At 46.4% G+C, this 20747-nt stretch overlaps 1 protein-coding gene across 20 annotated transcripts in view; it reads right to left on the bottom strand.

Moving 5' to 3' along the window:
- Positions 1-20747, bottom strand: part of nfia (nuclear factor I/A) — a 1116080-nt gene that overhangs the window by 269848 nt on the left and 825485 nt on the right. For all 20 annotated transcript variants that reach the window (XM_072510961.1, XM_072510968.1, XM_072510960.1 and 17 more), the window contains one exon: positions 5161-5235. In XM_072510961.1, coding sequence (XP_072367062.1) covers positions 5161-5235 — 75 coding nt within the window. The remainder of the gene's footprint in view (positions 1-5160; positions 5236-20747) is intronic.

Genomic DNA, 20747 nt, shown 5'->3' on the forward strand with positions numbered 1-20747 from the left:
AGACCCCAACAGTGGCTAGGATACTGGACCGAAACCCCAATATTTTAGTTTCTTTAAAGACTGTGCGGAAAGATTGGTTCATTCCATGAATGATTGCACGAAACAAAATTGGGCTTTGGCATTTCTAAAACAAAACTTTACTATGAATGCAATATTAAATTTATAACTTCACACCCGAAAACCATCTTACAATTATCCCTTAACACAACTATACAATTTCCCATTAAATAGCAAGAAACAAAACGTACAGCTCTTAATAAAGCTTAAAATTAGCAGGACATAGAGTAACACTTGGTTTATAAAATTGATTTGGCTCCAGTTGGAACCCCTTCAGACTCTTCAACTACGTTGTTTCAGCTTTTTCTTGTCTTCAGATAAGACTTCTCTGCTTTAAAATATTATTTGCTTTGACAAAGAGTCAAGTATTTTCTGTTTTAGTTTCAGATTCCAGCATCTGCAGTAATTTGTTTTTACATTAAAATAGTATTACTCTTTTCTTTTAACTATCCTACTTGGAAAGAATTGTGGACTCCGAGTCAGGCAGATCAGAACTCAGCTCCTCTCTTTTTCAAAGCTTCTCCAAACTCACGGCCACTTGACTTTCCTGGGCTCCACCTAGCAATGGCCTCTTCTCCCCACGCTGAAATACAAAGTATCCCCAGTGACTTCCCCAGTCAAAAGACATTCCTCTGGTCAATTTTACCTGCTGTTTCTTTGCAGAACAAAATCCTTTTTAAAAACATGACAATTGCAGCCGAATACACTATATCCTCAGGCTTTTAACCCTTAAATTGTCCTAAGATTTAGAAGCCAATATTCCCAAAATCCTCCAATCTTCATATGTGGCAGTTAACTACATATTACATGATGCTAAAAGGTACTAAAAAATTGTTTTTTTATCATATGATGAGACACTGTCCCAGTATCCTTCATACAGTGATAGCCCTTTCCTAGCTGCATTACTGGAGCATGCACCAAAATGGAGGCCTGATAACTCCCTGGAGTGAGTTATAAGGCAAGTGCCCAATCAACACTTTGCACGGTATTGAGAGGGGTCACGGAGCCTTAGCTAAACTGGACTCAATGGAAATCAGGGGGAGAACTCTCCGCTGGTTGCAGTCCTACCTGACACAAAGGAAGATGGTTGTGGTGGTTGGAGGTCAATTATCTCAGCTCCAGGACATCACTGCAGGAGTTCCTCAAGGTAGTGTCGTAGATCCAAACATCTTCAGCTGCTTCATCAATGATCACCCTTCCATCATAAGGTCAGAAGTGGGGATGTTCACAGATGACTGCACAATGTTCAGCACCATTCACAACTCCTCAGGTTATGAAACAGTCCATGTCCAAATGCAGCAAGACCTGGACAATATCCAGACTTGGACTGACAAGTAGCAAGTTACATTTGCGCCACACAAGGGCCAGGCAATGATCATCTCCTACAAAAGAGAATCTAACCACTGCCCGTTGACGTTCAATGGCATTACCATCGTGAATCCCCCACAATCAACATTCTGGGGGTGACCATTGATCTGAAACTGAACAGGACTAGCCATATTAATACTGTGGCTACCAGGACAGGTTAACGGCTAGAAATCCTACAGCGGGTAACTCACCTCCTGACCCCCTAAAGCCTGTCTAACATCTACAAGACACAAGTCAGGAGTGTAATGGAATCCCCTCCACTTGCCTGGATGAGTACAGCTCCAATAACACTCAAGAAGTTCGACACCATCCAGGACAAAGCAGCCCGCTTGATTGCTCTCAGAACCACAAACATTCAAACCCTCCACCACGAACAGTGGCAGTCATGTATACCACCTATAAGATGCACTACAGTAACTCACCAAAGTTCCTTAGACAGCACCTTCCAAACCCATGGCCACTACCATCTGGAAGGACTAGAGTAGCAGATACCTGGAGATCCCCTCCAAGTCACTCACCATCCTGACTTGGAAATATATTGCTGTTCCTTCACTGTTGCTGAAGCAAAATCCTGGAACTGGGGTGTACCTAAACATCTGCAGTGGTTCAAGAATGCAGCTCACCACCACCTTCTGAAGGGCAACTAGGGATGGGCAATAACTGCTGGCCTAACCAGCGACACCTACATCCCATGAATGAATTTTCAAAAACGATGAAGGTACAAAGTCAAATAGCATTTGGAAAGCACTGTGCAATTAGAATGAAGCATTCTTGCAGGTAGAAGGGAGCTGTAGAGTAATGAAAAACCTTCAACCAATAACAGAGTGCTATTCTTTTCCTCCTCCACAAAGTGCTTTGGGACATTGTTCAACATTAAGAGCACTACATAACTGTGAGTTGCTCTTGTTTCTGTCATGATACAAGAAGAGGCATGTGTGCTTTGGCTGCTGTTTAAAACCTTAAGGTGGTGATAAGATGCGTCCCAGTTGATAGAAAACCAAAGCCCAAAATATAGATTGGTGGACTGTACATAGAAAGATACAAATGGCAAACTAATAAGCACAGAAACTCAATCGCTGCCCCTTGAAAGGGTACAACCTTGTGGTACCTATTTCGCACATAAATGCCAGAAGTTGGAGCCATTCCCACAAACATTACTTGACATGTTAACCATCTTTTGTCAAGCATCTCTTCTCAGATGCTGGCAGATGAGTTTTATATTTTCTGTTTTTCTTTTGTATCATAACAATGTGGGCAGGGACCAAGTAGCTGTCAGTGTGTTCACACTCATGGCAACGGCTAAGGTTTATTCTCAAAATATCACAGAATGGGGGGAAAACAGAGAGAGACTAGTCCTCACATGAAAAATACAGCTGTCAGTTAGAAAACGCTCCATGGCAAAATCCAGGTGCGATAGTTTGCTACAGAAGTATATGTCATCTCCTCACTCTGTCTGAATAAGCAATGAACACATTCAGATGTTTTTGTCTGTTATTGTAGGTTTTGAAAGGGTGATTAATGGTACAGGCTGCAGGACAAAAGAGTGTACGGTCACCTTAGATCAGTGGTGTGTGCTGTAGCTTAAAAGAGAAAAGTATTCAGATGAGAATTGTTGGATCTCCAAAGGGAGATATAATGTGAATGATAATATAAGTGGGGAGAAATCACATATTTTTGAATGGGAGCAAAGTACTTATTACAAGGTCCGGAAAGGAGTCCACACCAAACCGTACAGGTGAATCAGAAGGAAAAAGATTTAATGTAACAGAACAAGAGTACAGAGCAGTTACTCTACTACAGGGGGCCACTCACAGTTTATGGCCCTCTGGTTTTGTGAAGGATGGGGGAAGTGTGTATTTCCCATAGTCCTTTGGGAATATCAATCCCCCAGTCTCATAAGTGTTCCATGACCTGCTTAAAGTCTCATTAGTGTCCCATGACCTGCTTAGCCCCAAATTATGACAGTGCCCTTGTTCTGAAATGGAGCTGATTGTATAAAAAAACTGGGGCACTGCTATCAGCCAGTATTATCGACATTTAGTACGTGGCTATGCAAAACTAATTTAAAGACCGCAACTCTGTTCTGACGACATAAAAAAACCCTACTGAAGTTTTTTAAAAAAGGATTGTTCTCGGAGTAAAATTAATTTGATACTGAAAATGCGCTAGCCCCTTGGGGCATCAGCAGCTTCTTTGTGAACGTATTTAAGCTATGGCTTTCAGGTTAAATATTAGCGGAAAATAGTGAACTGAGGTAGCATATTCAAACTTCGGCCTGCTATATTACATTGTTTACTAAGGTTAGATTTGCATCCCTGATTTCCTGCATATTGAGGGACGACGTTCTGCAGTAGCAGCCGAGGTTTATTTGCCCTGCCACATTCTATGTTTCTGGTGGCCAGAAGGGATCTTGTTGGGCTTTGAGGTTTCCTCATTTGCATACTGCCTTTGCACTCCCATTGTGGTTTGTGAGATGTGCTGCGGGCCTGGGCATGAACAGAAATGTGCAGATGTCACTTGAAGCAGCAGCTGCAGCTCCTGATTACTGAAAATTGATTCTTGCCGCTTCTTCTGCTGAACTGTATGAGCTGTGAGGCAAGCCAGGAGTCTGCCAATTCCTGTGGTGGAAGGCGTGATTTTGTGAGAAGGGCTGGTAAATATGCTCAGGCAAGAAAAACTACCATTTCTGGGCCCAGTCATTGCAGCCCCAGGACATCACTGTAAGACCTCTGCAAAAGTGTCCTTACCATCTTCAGCTGCTTCATTGTTGAGCTTCCCTATGTCAAAAATGACATTTGCTGACAACTCCACATTGTTCAGCTCCATTCGCATTATCCTCAGACAATGAAGCAGCACCTGCCAGCATTGCAAGAACCAGACAACATCCAGATGTAGGAATGAAAATGGCAGTGACATTCAAACTACATAAATGTCAGATAATGAATATCTCACTCTAGAGAAAGCCCAGCCAACTCCCTTTGACCTTCAATGGCATCACTGTCCGTGAGTAGCACACATGCAATAGTTTAGGGCCATCACCGACCAGAAGTGTAACTGGATCAGCCACGCCAACACTGTAGCTAACGAAGCAGGACAGAGGCAGGGAAGAGGTTGATTGTGTGCCGAGGTCATACCACACAGGACTGGAGGAAACGGGCTCAATAGACCTACTAATGTCCTTTTCCATATGCGCATCAAGAAACAGAACAGTATAGATTTAACTTTCTGTACCAGAGAGGCAGTGGTGCAATGGTAAAGGCACTGGCACTAGTAATTCAGAGGCTCAGGCTAGCTGCCCTCCAAAATGGCCAAGCAAGTCATTCAGTAGTTTACTTGCAGACAGAAAACTTGACAAGGTGTGCAAATGCAAATTGGGTGCAAGGTCTCTGCCTTTCTGTACTTGGTACACACTTTGCACCATCAGTTCATGGGGGAGGAATTTTAGCCACTCCCTAGGGGATGGTGACAAAGTTTCATAAAGTCATTGGAGTTAATTGCCAATCGACCCTCCTGGCTAGATTATGAAACGTGAAGTATATAAAGAAGAGATAAATGATTTATCAAAGAAAGTATCCCAGCATTACCTTTGTGCATATGAGAGTTGCTTTTTATAAACAAAATCAGGATGATATTTAGTTATGTAATGATTTTAAGTGAGATATCTAAACTCCAGCTGAAATTTCATCTGCACCTTTGTTAATCATGTCTAAGTTGACATAAAATATTTCCACTTACTTTGTGACACTCTCACTAGCTCAGTGACACTGAACACGCCTGATGTGACAAAGCTGTCTTGGAAGCCCAAATGTCCTGCAAAACATGGAAATAAAGAAAAGTAACCTTCTACAGAGCAAGAATTTGTGACTAGAAATGTTGTATTTCACATTAAAGTATGGACATCCACCATTTAAAAATAAACATGTGAAATCTTATTTTTAAAATTCCCACTTTCAATGAACCAAAGAAGGTAAATAATCCAATTGAAGATCTGTTCCAAAAGGGAGAAAGCAGTCAACAAGTGATCACGTATTGTTAAAAGAGTGGGCTGGTTAATACAAAATATGACATTATATGTCAAATAGTAGATACCACAAAATCTAGTTGGAATTGTAACTCCTATGTAGAGAACGCTCGTAGTAAGTAAAATTTTAGGCTGTATTTTTTTCTTCTAGCTTTTGCCTTCAGAAAAAACTTAAACTTAATAATGTTCCTGCCAGTAGCCACTTGAATGATATATGACGATAAGTTAAATTAGCCACTTGCAAGACTCTTCAAATTTGCTGCACTATACTAGTGTTTCATCCCTGCAGGAAAAGAAGCACACAGTAGAATGGAGAAATAAACAATCGTGAATGAGGCCCCAGATCTGAAACCTCTAACCTGGCTACAGGAAAAGACTATAAATTGGTGATCCAGTGTTAGTAGACCTACAATGAGGTATTACACATCTCCAGATAGTTCCCAAAATCAATGTTGGTTCATCCAGTTCCAATCTTTCACATATTCAGGGTCTCTAGCAATCACAGATTTAACACACACCAAGATAGCATCATTACCCAGCAAGTCTTGGCAAGTCACATTTTCTTACAAGATGGCAGACTTAGCTCAGTGGCAGCACACTCTCCTCAGAGTCAAAATGTTGTGGGTTCAAGACCCACACCAGCAACAATCTCAGCCAGCACTCCAGTGTAGCACTGTTGCAGAAAACATTAAAATAGACTGCAAAAGCTTCTATAGATATGTGAAGAGAAAAAGACTGGTGAAGAAAAATGTAGGTCCATTACAGTTTGAATCAGGTGACTTCATTGTTAAGTAATGGGTTAAGAGACATTGCAATTAGTTGTCTCATTTATGTTAAGTATCCATTAATTGACACTGATATGTAAAGGGGCTTCAGGTGGCCTCTGTCAGGTGGTGTGTTGTTAAGAGCTTTGTGCAGATGCTGTGGAAGTGAAATAAATGGTGTTTGGTGAAAAGGAACAAGAACTTTAGACTCTTCATTTCACAGCAACTATAACGTCCAACATTCATAATGGGTAACAAAGAGATGGCAGATCAGTTGAACAATTACTTTGGATCTGTCTTCACTAAGGAGGACACAAATAACCTTCTGGAAATACTAGGGGACAGAGGGTCTAGAATGAAGAAGGAATTGAAGGAAATCTTTATTAGTCAGGAAATTGTATTGGGGAAATTAATGGGATTAAAACTCAATATGTCCCCAGGGACTCCAAAACCTGCATCCCAGAGTACTTAAGGAAGTGGCCCTAGAAATACTGGCCTGCTGGACTTCATAGCGTGAGGATTTGAATTTAGGAGTAGGGATGTTTTGCTGTAGTTATGCAGGACCTTGGTGAGGCCACACCTCGAGTATTGTGTGCAGTTTTGGTCTCCAAATTTGAGGAAGGACATTCTTGCAATTGAGGGTGTCCAGCGAAGGTTCACCAGACTAATTACCGAGATGGCAGGACTTGCATATGAAGAAAGACTGGATCGACTGGACTTGCACTCATTGGAGTTTAGAAGAATGGGAGGGGATCTCATCGAATCATATAAAATCCTGTTGGGACTGGACAGGCTAGATGTGGGAAGATTGTTCCCGATGTTGGGGACGTCCAGAACTAGGGGTGACAGCCTAGGGGTAAGCCATTCAGGACTGAGATGAGGAAGAACTTCTTCTCTCAGAGAGTTGTGACCATGTGGAATGATCTACCACAGAAAGTCGTTGTGGCCAGTTCTTTGGATATATTCAAGAGTGAGCTGGATGTGGCCCTTGCGGCTAAAGAGATCAAAGGGTATGGAGAGATAGCGGGAATGGGATACTGAATTTGCATGATCAGCCATGATCATATTGAATGGTGGTGCAGGCTCAAAGAGCCGAATGGTCTACTCCTGCACCTATTTTCTACGTTTCTGTTTCTATACAATCTTTTGGATCAAACATCAAATTAAGACCCTGTCTGCTCCCTCAGGTGAATGTAAAAGATCCCATGCGCATATACTTTTAAAGCAGAGCAAAGCAGTTCCTTCTGGTGTCCTGGTTAATATTTATCCATTGGTCACCACCGCTAAAGCAGATGATCTGGCCATTATCGCACTGTTGTTTATGTGAGATTGCTGCACACATGCTGACTGCCACATCTCCTACATTACAACAGTGACTATGTTTCAAAAGCACATCATGGCTGTAAAGCACTCTGGTGTGTCCTGAGGCCCAGAAAGGTGCTATATAAAAGCATGTTCATTCTTCTTTGACCATACGTCGAGAATCCTTTGCCTCACATGTTTCATAAGTGTTCCCAAGACACACTTCCCTAAAGCATGACAAGAGTTAATATTTCACAAGAGGCAGCGGCACTCATTCCACCTGTTGATAGCACCTGGACGGGTATATCACCAGGGGCTGGTTTAGCTCAGTGGGCTAAATATCTGGCTTGTATGTGCAATGCAGAACAATGCCAGCAGCGTGGGTTCAATTCCTATACCAGCCTCCCCGAACAGGCGCCGGAATGTGGCGACTAGGGGCTTTGTCACAAGTAGGCTTCATTGATTATTATTTATTCAAGGAGATTTGGATCTTTGGTCTGTGGAAATAAGGAGGAGCAAGTGGAGGTGGCAGCAGAACAACAGGATCCTGCTGACAAGAGAGACAGTTCAAGGCCACTCTCAGCTGATGAATTCTAGAATTTCCAATCATTTCAATACACTATTTTCTGGGCTGTCATTCCTGGAGTCAATTTGCACATGTACACACAAAAAGGATGGTGACCAATATGTGCTCGCTCTCAGCTTTGGAATTCCCTCCAAACCCATCTCGCCACCTTTCAGACCCTCCTTAAAAACCATCTATTTCGTCAAGTTTGTAGTCTCCCATGCTAATATATTTAGCACAATGTCAATCTTTTCTGAACTCTGTATATTGTTCTGTGAAGCAGCTTTTTGGTTGATTGATTTGCTTTATTGTCACATGTACCAAGGTACAGTTAAAAGTATTGTTCTGCATACAGCCCAGACAGATCGTTTCATATGTGGAAAAAAAAAGGACATACATAAATACACAATGCAACTACATAGGCATCGGGTGAAGCCTGTCTTACTCTGTCGAGAAGATGTGTGAAGAGATCAGTTCAGTCCATAAGAGGGTCATTCAGTAGTCTGGTAACAGCAGGAAAGAAGCTGTTTTTGAATCTGTTCGTGTGAGTTCTCAGGCTTTTGTATCTCCTTCCCGATGGAAGAGGTTGGAAGAGAGAATAGGGAATGTTTGCCTCAGTTAAAGGCACTCTATATTGTACAATTGTTTTTATGTTTGTTATGCTGCATCTGTATGGTTGTCAGAACTGCCCCCTCAAAACCGTCATCACGCGTCACGCGCCGCAGGAACGGCGTTGGGGCATCATCGGAAGGCCCGTTCCTGATGCTCCGATCCCGATGGGCCGAGTTCCCGACCGCGCGATTGATATGTGGTCTGAGTGGTCTGAAACCCAGCTTGGCAGCCCCGGACTGTGTCCAGCGCCACCACAGTCGGCCAGGAGCCATTCCGCTGCTCAGGGGAGCTTCCGCGAGGGCTGCGGGGACTAGTGGGAGGTGGCTAGGGGTTGTCCTAGGCAGGCATATTTGACAGTTCGGGTCCGTGCAAGGCCGGCGCCATGCTGTACAGCGCAGCCGCTGCAGGTCGTCATTGTGCACATGCATGGCCATGGACCCATCCATTTTTGGCACGGGAGCCGGGAGTTTTACCCAGTGCCGCTGCTAGCCCCTCACCGGTCCCGGAATCGGTGAGGGTTCGGTGTTGATTTTGGCATCGTAAAACGCCACAGTTCCCACGCCAGTGTCGGCATTTAGCCACTGAATCAGAGAATCCAGCCCATGGACCGGAATTCTCCAGCTGTTGCGATTCTCTTTTCCCATCGACAGTGCACCCCCACCTGCGGGTTTCCCGACAGCGTGGGGTGGTTTCAATGGGAAATCCCATTGACATGCGGCAGGAATAGAGAATCCCGCCGCCAGCAAATGGCGCGTCACTGAGAAACACGCAACTGGTAGGCTGGAGAATCCAGCCCAGAATTAATAGAGAGAAATGCGACAAAGAAAAACAAAAAATAAACTATATTTTTAAATCTCCAAGAAGAATTACATTCTGTAGTTATGAGAGTCCATAATTGCACAATTAAAATTTTGTGTTGTTAGGCAGTAGGGGATAACAAATGGCAACTTCATTAGTACAGCAATTTCACACCCTCACATGGACTTCAATGCCAAGTTGTTTGGCTAAATATTGGTGAAGTAGTTTGTGGAGAAGCAGGGTAAATCAGAAAACTTTTGGATGTCTACATTTAACGAACATGTGCGAACTCTGAACTTTGTGTCCTATTTATTCCAAAAGAGGGGTGAGTGGTGTTAGTCTTACGATTGTCCTTTATGTAAAATACAGGCCTCAGTTCCTCAATCTCACTTTTCAGTAGGTGTTAGTCTCTAAGTAATTCTTCTTTCAGTATTTTCTTCATATTCTTTGTGAAAACTGTCATTAAACTTGCTTGAGGTTAGTGAATTTTGTACTTGTATCCCATAGCCTTATATTTGTTACCTAATAGAACAGTATGCTTACTTAGTACATCTCCATCTTGCATCATTTTGAAAGCTTTTATCAGATGTTCACTCAGTTTTCTTACCTCCAGTAAAAATAAATTTAGTTGCTTCAACATTTCTTCAAAACTATTTCCAAGATCTGGAATCACGCTGATTACAGCGCAGTACAGGCCCTTCGGTCCTCGATGTTGCGCCGACCTGTGAAACCAATCTAAAGCCCATCTACACTATTCCCTTATCATCCATATGTTTATCCAATGACCATTTAATAGAACATAGAACAAGTGTCCTCTTGGTGAACTACCGTACCCAATTTGTCTCATTAATAATCATCTCAAAATGATAAGATTCTTTATAAATATAGTTAACGACAACCATTTTGGTCTCTGTCAAAGGAGACTCTTCCATATCATACACATGTTTAATACGTCCTGCCCCTGCTACATCATCAAATGTACAGCCCATGACTCAAATCTGGTCTGCAGAACAGTGCCATCCAGAACAAAGACTTCCTTTCAGACACATAGCGCAGGATTCTCTGTTTGAGAGACACTAGGCGGGATTCTCCGTTGCCTGACGGCAATATTGTAATCGCCGATTGGGCGGAGAACTGACTCTGACTCCCATATCGGGCCAGCGCTGGTTTGACGCCAGTCAGCCTTGCTCCGTCCCCATGGAAATGGTGTAATTGCATTTGCGCACCACTGCAACGGTGTTGGCATGTCATCGGCAGGCCCTCCCGCGATGCTCCGCCACCGATGGAAGTGTTCCAGACAGCCCGGTTGACGTGTGGTCTCAGTGGTCGGGAACCCGGCGTGGCATCTGCGGACTGTGTCCATCGGCGCCACACTCGGCGGGGATTTGTGCTGCTGGTCGGGGGGCTTCGCAAGGACTGTGGGGACTGGTGAGGGGTGGCCAGGGGGTGGCCTGTGGGATCACAGATGGCGGTTCGGGTCCGCACATGCCCTGCGCCATGTTATATGGCGCGACCGCTGCAGGATGTCGGTATGCACATGCGCGGCCAGGGACCCAGCCATTCGCTGGCCGTTTTCAGTGCGGGAGCCGCGAGTTTCACCCGACACTGCTGCTAGACCCTCACCGGTCCCGAAATTGGTGAGGAGTCAGCACTGATGTTTCGGTTGTAAAACACCTGCAAATTCACTGTTCGAGCCAGCACTCAGCTGCTGAAGTGGAGAATCCAGCCCTGTTTTCCTGCCGGAGGGTAATTTCAACCAATTTATGATCCTCCTGGGAGTGCAAATCGGGATGCAATTCCATAATCTTTGCCATGCCAATTTCTGCATGGTGAGGAATACGGAGGAATCCCACTATCAGGCTGCTATTTTGACCGGGGGTGGGGCGTTCCTTCAGTTAGGTGGTCTCTGTGGGGGGTTCCTTCAGTTACAGGGGGGCTGAGGATGGTTCCTTCAGTTAGAGGGTCCCTGGTGGGGTCTCTCTATTAATGGGGTTCCAAGGGAGGGGCCATGGTAGAGGAGGAGTAGGCTGGTGGTGCATTGTGGTTGGGGGGGCCCTAGGATGGACTCTGGAGGCAACTCCCCTAAGGAGCTACCCAAACTGTTGCTTCACAGCGCCAGGGTCCCAGGTTCAATTCCCGGCTTGGGTCACTGTCTGTGTAGAGTCTGCACATTCTCCCCATGAGTTTTCTCCAGGTGCTCCAGTTTCCTCCCACAAGACCCGAAAGATGTGCTGTTAAGTGAATTAGACATTCTGAATTCTCCCTCAATGTACCCAACAGGCGCCGGAGTGCGCCGGCTAGGGGATTTTCACAGTAACTTCATTGCGGTGTTAATGTAAGCCTACTTGTGATACCACTAAAGATTAATTAACTAATTAATTAAGATCCATTTGCATTCACTGGCATGCGGCCGTGAACCTTGATCCCCGCGCTAGCGGCAGGTTGGAGCATCGATTTCAGATCGGCACCGACTTTTCCTCGATGCCTGGATCTCCGTCCCATTGGGATTATGCTTTGGCATCGTAGGACGGCGAATCTAGCCCGTAGTATTTGACACGGTGACAAAATGTCTTCTGCCGCCTGAAGCTTTCCCGAATCACCGAAATTGAAGAATTCTCGACCCAGGGTCATTGGAGAAGAAAAACATCATGGAGCATGGAAATGGAAAAGGAGAGGAGGTTGGATGGGGAGAAGGACAAAACATGAGAGAGAAGAAAAATAAAGAACTGGCATCCAGAAGATTGAAAGGGATTGAGATGGGAAAGTGATGAAAAGCATGCTTATTCTATAAGCTTCAGAGCAAATCCATAGCGACTTATGATGGGAACTATAAAATGGGCTAGATTTTCAATGCAGGGTGGGGAACCTGACAACTGAATAAATTCCAAGTCCAGATCCTGCACCCAAGCTGCTATTGAGGCAAAGACAGGCGGGAGCCTTGTTGGGAGCTGCTGCTGCCCTGCTGATTAGAGCAGGCAGCTCCAAGAAATTGGAAGGAAAGAGGCAGTGGCCTTGCATGACAAGGTAGGACCAGTACTTGTGCTGACGCTCATTGGCCCCACAGATTTGTTGAGAGGGCCACTGAAAATAAAGTTATTTGACCACATGGCTAACTCAACAGCTGTGCACAAGCCTGGTCAGGCTGCAAAAAACTTCTGAAAATTCCATTCTACTCCACATCAGTCCCTTAACAAGTTCCTTAAGGCTTTGTACACTTGCCCCTCTCCCTCCCACCTGCTGTTCCTTTGAAAATCCAAAGCTGTATTGGAGGCCTCGGGATCCTAACATGACCTCCAGGATTGTGATTTTCAAAGCCTCCATGTATCTGTAGCCGCCCGTGCCTGATGTTGAAAATTCGGCCCAATGGAACTCAAGAGTTTCTCCTCATGAAAAATAGTCATCTTGGCGACATAAGTTGCGATGAAGGTGAAACACAGATAACACTTGGGGCAGCACGGTAGTATTGTGGATAGCACAATTGCTTCACAGCTCCAGGGTCCCAGGTTCGATTCCGGCTTGGGTCACTGTCTGTGCGCAGTCTGCACATCCTCCCAGTGTGTGCGTGGGTTTCCGCCGGGTGCTCCGGTTTCCTCCCACAGTCCAAAGATGTGCAGGTTAGGTGGATTGGCCATGATAAATTGCCCTTAGTGTCCAAAATTGCCCTTAGTGTTGGGTGGGGTTACTGGGTTATGGGGATAGGGTGGAGGTGTTGACCTTGGGTAGGGTGCTCTTTCCAAGAGCCGGTGCAGACTCGACGGGCCAAATGGCCTCCTCCTGCACTGTAAATTCTATGAATTCTATGATCTATACCATTGTTGGATCAGATGCCAAGTTGTGGGGCCTGGTGACATGTTATTGTCACATGCCCTTTGCAGAAAAAACAATGTTTGAATGTGGCCAACAAAATATCTGGATCCACCTGTCCTTGTGCCAGAATCTCAAAGTCTAATGCTTCTAATGTTTCTTTCCATAAGAAATGTTGAGATGTGAAAGAATTGATTAAGTTGGGTTCAGCCAGCAGTAGCTTGCTTGAATGAAGAATTATTGGGCCTGTTTTGTGACTCATCTTAATGAGGCAAAAAAATTGTGAAATGAAAAAAAGGGCAGCAGGCCTGCCAAAGAAACCCTTGAGAAGCCAGAAGCGAGTCACTTTATTTGAACAGTAAAGGTTACAAAGTACGCAGATTGCCATGGGCAGGAGTAGATGATGTTTTTTCCCTCTCTTCTTGCAGCTTTTCTTCCCACTGTGAGGGCCCAGAGATAATACAAGGTACATGCAGCAGACAGTATTGTATGCTTTTGGTTTAAACCTTCTCATCACGAAGGCAGACAACTATGCTTGGAGAACAGATTAGGAGTACATCCCTATGGAGAATAGTAGATGGCTCAGTCTCAAGCTGTTATTCGGGCACTTTCTATTTGGGCTAATCCTTCTCAAGCTATCATTAACTCTCAAATAATTGATTGCTGATTCTGGTCTAATCAATATTTGCTCGCATGGTTTTTACCTGCCTGTTCCAATGGTGACCATACTCACTTCTGAAACTCTGTTCTTAAAGACATCAGAGAATAATCTGTTACAAAAACAGAAAATACTGGATAAACTCAGCAGGTCTGGCAGCATCTGTGGAGAGAGTAACACAGCTAATATTTCGAGTCCATATGACTCTTCTACAGAACTTCTGTTGAAGGGTCATGCGGATTTGAAAAGTTAACTCTTTTTCTCTCTCCACAGATGCTGCCACACCTACTGAGCTCATCTAGCATTTTCTGTTTTTATAACAGATGTCCAGCACCCGCAGTATTTTGCTTTTATATAAGAGAATAATTTGTTATTGTCCTGCACATTGCCGAAGTCTTGAACAGTCTGGCACTGTATGCTTCTAACCATGTTGCCATCATGCAGTTTCCGACCAAAGCTGCGTTCATAGCCATCTTGTTTCTTCTCAAACCGCTTCATCTGTTTTGTAGTTGCTGACGCATCCACTTTTTCCATTTATTCCAAAGTTCATTGTTTCTTTTTCATATTGATGATCTCCTTTATTCCCCATCTAACCCAATCCACCCTTTTGCTGATGATTCCACTTTACGTTCATCAACTTGCTCAGCGTGTATGCTCTCAGCATTCACAATCGCCAGTTCTCTGGAAATGCAATGGTTGAATCAATACATTTTGATCTCTTTCAAAGCCGTCAATGGTGCCGAGTAAATATTGTTTCTTTTCTTTAAAGACAGTTTCTTTATATTTTGTACAAAATCTATCACAACGTATCTTTAATGGCTCCAACATTAAGCTTTAATGGTTTTAACCAGTTAATGACTGCAAATGTAGCACATATGGGAATAGCACATATAGGAAAATCGGTTAACCCCTCTGTTAAACCAGTGCGTAAAGGATTTCAACCTTTTTTGTGTGTTCAGTTCATTATGATGTTGCAGTGGTGATTTAATCACACATTTGAATGAAACAAGTAAATTGTTTCAGCCAAGGGATTTATGTGATTTTGCTTTTGATCCAAATCTGCTTTTAAATTGCTTTGGCAGTTGAACAGACTGAAATATTATAGTATCCTATATCCGTGGAAACAAAAATCCTCCAAATGCAGTTCACTTCTATCTCCTCCCCCAAATCCCAGCAGATGGAGTCTAAATTGCATACATTTTATTGTTTTTTCAACCTGATCACAGCATAATTGAAAGAGCTGGGTCTGGTAGGTATGTAAATTCAAATTGTCAGAGTAATAAGCACATGCTGGAAAAAATGGTTGGAGGCATTCACTAATAATGCATTTGACCACAAAAATTAGCGAACACTCAATAAATTGCAGCAACGTTTATCCTGAACACACAGCTGTATTTATTTTAGATAAGATGCAGCATTAAGTCTCCAAGATAAGTCTATGTTTTTCTGGCTGGAAAATGCGAAGGGAGAGACTGATCACTTAGTGCAGAAAGAAAGTGAAACGGAACAATATTTGACAACAAGAATCGGAATAACCTTTTAACTGCTGCAGTCATGGTTGACTGTCCTTTGACCCAAAGAGATTATCTGGGATTTCAATGACAACAGTTGGAACCAAATGTTTTTGAATAGAGAACAATGATCAGAGGGTGAGCAATAAAAGGCAGCAGAATCCTTGCCCAGATCAGTGTACTGATTAGAAAATTGGTTCTTGGTTCTGATTTAATAGACTTTAATAATGAGAATTTTGTAAAGCGAAAAATGAAAAAAGGACTAAAATAACTGAATGTTCAACTTAAAGTCAGGGGTGCAGTTACCCATTTGTACTTCCAGGGCGGCAGAAGCTGTCCACATTTCATTCTCTTAGTCTTTAATAGACAGATATCTTTCTTCCTCAACTTCGCTGTCTTCATTTCTGGGGCTAGGCTATCAATATCTAGATTCCAGAACTAGGGGCATAGTCTAAACATTAGGGCCAGACCATTCAGGAGAGATATTAGGAAGATGTTAGGAGGCACTTCTACACACAAAGGGTGGTAAAGGTTTGGGACTCTCTTCCACAAACAGCAATTGTTGCTGGATCAGTGTTAATTTTAAATCTGAGATAAGTAATTTTGTGTTAAGCAGAAGTATTAAGGGATATGGGCAAAATGCAGGTATGCGGTGCTAGGTCACACATCCACCATGATCTCATTAAGTGGCGGAACAGGCTCAAGGGGCTGAATAGCCTACTCCTGTTACTCTGTAATATCCACTTTCAACCCACCAATTTCCACAGCTACCCTTACTATATTTTGTCCCAAATTCTTTCCTGGAAATATTCTATTCCATTTTCCCAGTTTATCTGTCGCATCTGTTTTGACATTGTCGCATTCCATCCTGATGCTTTCAACAGGCTGGATAAAGGGGAACCAGTAGATGTAGCGTATTTGGATTTCGGAAAAACATTTGATAAGGTGTCACGTAAAAGATTACTGCAGATAAGATAAAACATTATGGTACGTTGGATGATATATCAGCATGGGTTGAGGATTGGCTAATGAACAGGAAACAGTCAGAATAAATTTGTCATTTTCAAGATGGAAAATGTGGAGTGCCACAGGAGTCAGCACTGGGGCCACAGCTATTTATGCTATATTAATGACTTGATTGAATGTGCTGACTATATTGTAACCAAATCTGCTGATGAGACAAAGGCAGTTGGAAAGCAAACTGTGAGGAGGATACAGAGACTGCAGTATGCTGCAGCACAGAGGGAGCTGGATGGCACAGAGGGAGCTGGACGGCCTTGTGCTGAATACAAAGTCAGCATACATGTGCAACAAGCAATTAGGAAGGCAAATGGAATGTTCCCCCTTGGGGGATGGAGCATAAAAATGCGGAAATCTTGCTACAAAGGCATTAGTGAGACCGCAGCTCGAGCACCGTGTACAGTTTTGATCTCCTCATTTAAAGGGGAGATACTTGCATTGGAGGCAGTTTAGAGAAGGTTAGCTTGGCTGATTCCTGGGTTGAAGGGGTTGATTTAGGAGGTAAAGTTGAGCAGGTTGAACCTATACTCATATAAGTTTAGCAGAATGAGAGGTGATCTTATTGAACCATAAAATTTTGAGGGATTTTGACAGAACAGATGCTGAGAAGATGTTTCCACTTCTGGGGGAATCCAGAACTAGGGCACAGAGTTTCAAAACAAGTGAAAAATGAAAATGAAATTGTGGTAATACCAGGTATTGCGGTACCAGAGAGAGGAATAACCATTGGCTAGACCGCGGGGTGTACCATTGGGCAATGTACATAGCCCCGCCCTGAGAGGCGGGGTATAAGAACCAATGCCGTCCCAGCAGCCTTCACTTCTGTAACTTCGCCACTGGGTACAGTTCTATCTGATTAAAGCTGAATCGATATGACTCCACGTGGACTCAAGAGTATTGATTGTGGATCAATTTAATCAGATAAGTACTTCTGAAGGATGGACCTCCGCATCAAGCTGACGTGCCTTCAGCTCAGCCCGCACGCAGAAAGTTCTACCGAGATTTTTAAGCATTGGCTGGCATGCTTCCAGAGCTACCTCGAGACGGCTGCCGACACCCCCATGGAAAGGCAGAAAATGCACCTCCTACGCTCGCGGGTCAGCCCGGCGATCTACCCCCTGATCGAAGGGGCGGCGAACTATGATAAAGCCATGGAACTGCTGGAAGGACACTACATTCGTCCACTTAATCAGGTCTACGCCCGTCACCTGCTGGCAACGAGACGGCAGAGCCCAGATGAGACGCTAGAAGATTTCTACAGGGCACTGATCGTGCTGGGCCAAAACTGCGGCTGCCCAGCGGTGACGGCGAACGAGCTCTCCGAACTTTTAATTTGAGACGCTTTTGTGGCAGGTATGATCTCCCCCAACATTCGCCGAAGGCTGCTCGAAATGGATACGCTGGGCCTCACCGAGGCCCGGGCCCTGGCAGGGTCCATGGACGTGGCGTACAAAAACGCCCTTGCGTACGCCCCCGCGCGTACCGCGCCCCCCTGGGCTGCATGGCACCCCGCAGCGGCAGCCCCCCAGACTTACCCGCCTAACCCCCAGACTTACCCGCTAACTCCGCAGGCCTGCGCGGCAAGGTGCCCCGCTACCGCCGCCGGCCAACGCTGCTTCTTCTGCGGCCAGGCGAATCACCTGCGCGCGCTGCCCAGCCCGCACCGTCACCTGCAAAGGGTGCGGCAAGAAAGGCCACTATGCCGGTCTGCCTCGCCCGCGCGGTGAACGCGGTATCCAACGACTACCCTCAGCCATTCCTCCAGCCGCCCGCTGCGCAACCACAGCCGTTCTTCCACGTCCCGACCGTCCCAGCCCACCGCCGCACTCCCTTTTCCCAGCCCCGCTGGCCCAACGCACACCGCAGCCTTTGCCCCGCCAGGCAGCGTCGCAGCCGCAGCCATTCTTTCCCCCTCCGGCAACCATGCTGGAGGAGTACGCACAGCCATTCTGTCCCTCGCCGGTCCAATCGTCGGGGTCTCCGTCCCCGAACTCCATGGGCGATCCCTGGCCGGCGGCAACTTGGATGGGGCCTCAAGCCCCCAGCGCGGCTGGCTACGCGCCGCCCGACCAAAACCCTTTGTTGCAGCTGGCCTCCGCCACGCTGGAGCAGGGCGCGCCGCCAGTTTGCTCCTCCCCACCGCCATCGTCCGAGTCCCCGGACTCCACGTGCGATCCATGGCCGGCGCCATCTTGGATGGGGCCTCAAGCCCCCAGCGCTTCTGGCTACGCGCTGCCCGACCAAAACCCTTTGTTGCAGCTGGCCTCCCCGCCGCCATTTTGTTTCTCCCCGCCGCCTTCCTCGGAGTCCCCGGACTCCATGTGCGATCCATGGACGGCGCCATCTTGGATGGGGCCTCAAGCCCCCAACACGGCTGACGATGCGCTGCCCGAGCTTCACTCCTTGCTGCAGCTGGCCTCCGTCACCCTGGGCCAGAGTCGGCCCCGAACGCTAGCAAAGGCCACCACGACGATCGGCATCAACGGCCACGTGACGTCATGCCTCATCGACTCCGGGAGCACGGAGAGTTTCGTCCACCCCGACACGGTAAGGCGCTGTTCTCTGTCACCTACCCCACCCAACAAAGGATCTCCCTGGCCTCCGGGTCACACGCGGTGCAGATAAATGAGTTCTGCCTCGCGAACCTCACCGTCCAAGGCAAGGAATTCCGCAATTTCCGCCTATACGTGCTGCCGCACCTCTGCGCAGCCACCCTTCTGGGACTGGATTTCCAGTGCCCACCTACAAAGCCTTACTTTTAAATTCGGCGGCCCTATACCCCCCCTTACGGTTTGCGGCCTCGCGACCCTTGAGGTCGACCCGCCTTCCCTCTTTGCGAACCTCACCCCGGATTGCAAACCCGTCGCCACCAGGAGCAGACGGTACAGCGCCCAGGACCGGACCTTCATCAGAGGCTGCTGAAGGAAGGGGTCATCGAAGCGAGCAACAGCCCCTGGAGGGCTCAAGTAGTGGTGGTTAAGACCGGGGAGAAGCATAGGATGGTCATCGACTATAGCCAGACCATCAACCGGTTTACGCAACTGGACGCGTACCCCCTCCCCCGTATTGCCGACCTGGTAAACAGGATTGCGCAATACAACGTCTTCTCCACGGTGGATCTCAAGTCTGCCTACCACCAGCTACCCCTCCGTAATAGCGACTGCCAGTACACTGCCTTCGAAGCAGATGGGCGGCTCTACCACTTTTTAAGGGTTCCCTTCGGTGTCACAAACGGGGTCTCGGTCTTCCAGCGTGAGATGGACCGAATGGTTGACCGGTACGGCTTACACGCAACGTTCCCGTATCTTGACAACGTCACCATCTGCGGCCATGACCAGCAGGACGACGACACCCATCTCCGTAAATTTCTCCAGACCGCGCACCTCCTGAATCTGACCTACAATAAGGAGAAGTGCGTGTTTAGCACCGACCGTCTAGCCATCCTAGGCTACGTAGTGAGAAATAGAGTCATAGGCCCCGACCCTGAACGCATGCGCCCCCTTATGGAGTTCCCCCTCCCTCACTGCCCCAAGGCCCTAAAGCGCTGCCTCGGCTTCTTTAGCTACTATGCACAATGGGTCCTTAATTACGCCGACAAGGCTCGACCCCGAATCCAATCCACGACCTTCCCCCTGTCGACGGAGGCCCGCCATGCCTTCTGCCGCATCAAAGCGGACATCGCAAAAGCCACGATGCGCGCCATCGATGAGTCCCTCCCCTTCCAGGTCGAGAGCGAGGCGTCTGGCGTAGCTCTGGCCGCCACCCTCAACCAAGCAGGCAGGCCCGTGGCTTTCTTCTCCCGCACTCTCCATGCCTCCAAATTCGCCACTCCTCGGTCGAAAAGGAGGCCCAGGCCATAGTGGAAGCTGTGCGGCACTGGAGGCATTACCTGGCCGACAGGAGATTCACTCTCCTCACGGGCCAACGGTCGGTGGCCTTCATGTTCGATAATGCACAGCGGGGCAAGATTAAGAACGACAAGATCTTGCGGTGGAGGATCGAACTCTCCACCTTCAATTCCGAGATCTTGTATCGTCCCGGGAAGCTGAGCGAGCCTCCTGATGCCCTATCCCGCGGCACTTGTGCCACCGCACAAGTAGACTGCCTCCGAGCCCTCCACGAGGACCTCTGCCACCTGGGAGTTACCCGGTTCTTCCATTTTGTTAAGTCCCGGAACCTGCCTTACTCCATCGAGGAGGTCAGGACTGTCACCAGGGACTGCCAAATCTGCACGGAGTGCAAACCGCACTTCTACCGACCAGAGAGG

Source organism: Scyliorhinus torazame, chromosome 7, assembly GCF_047496885.1.
Source record: "Scyliorhinus torazame isolate Kashiwa2021f chromosome 7, sScyTor2.1, whole genome shotgun sequence".
Classification (NCBI taxonomy): Eukaryota; Metazoa; Chordata; class Chondrichthyes; order Carcharhiniformes; family Scyliorhinidae; genus Scyliorhinus; species Scyliorhinus torazame.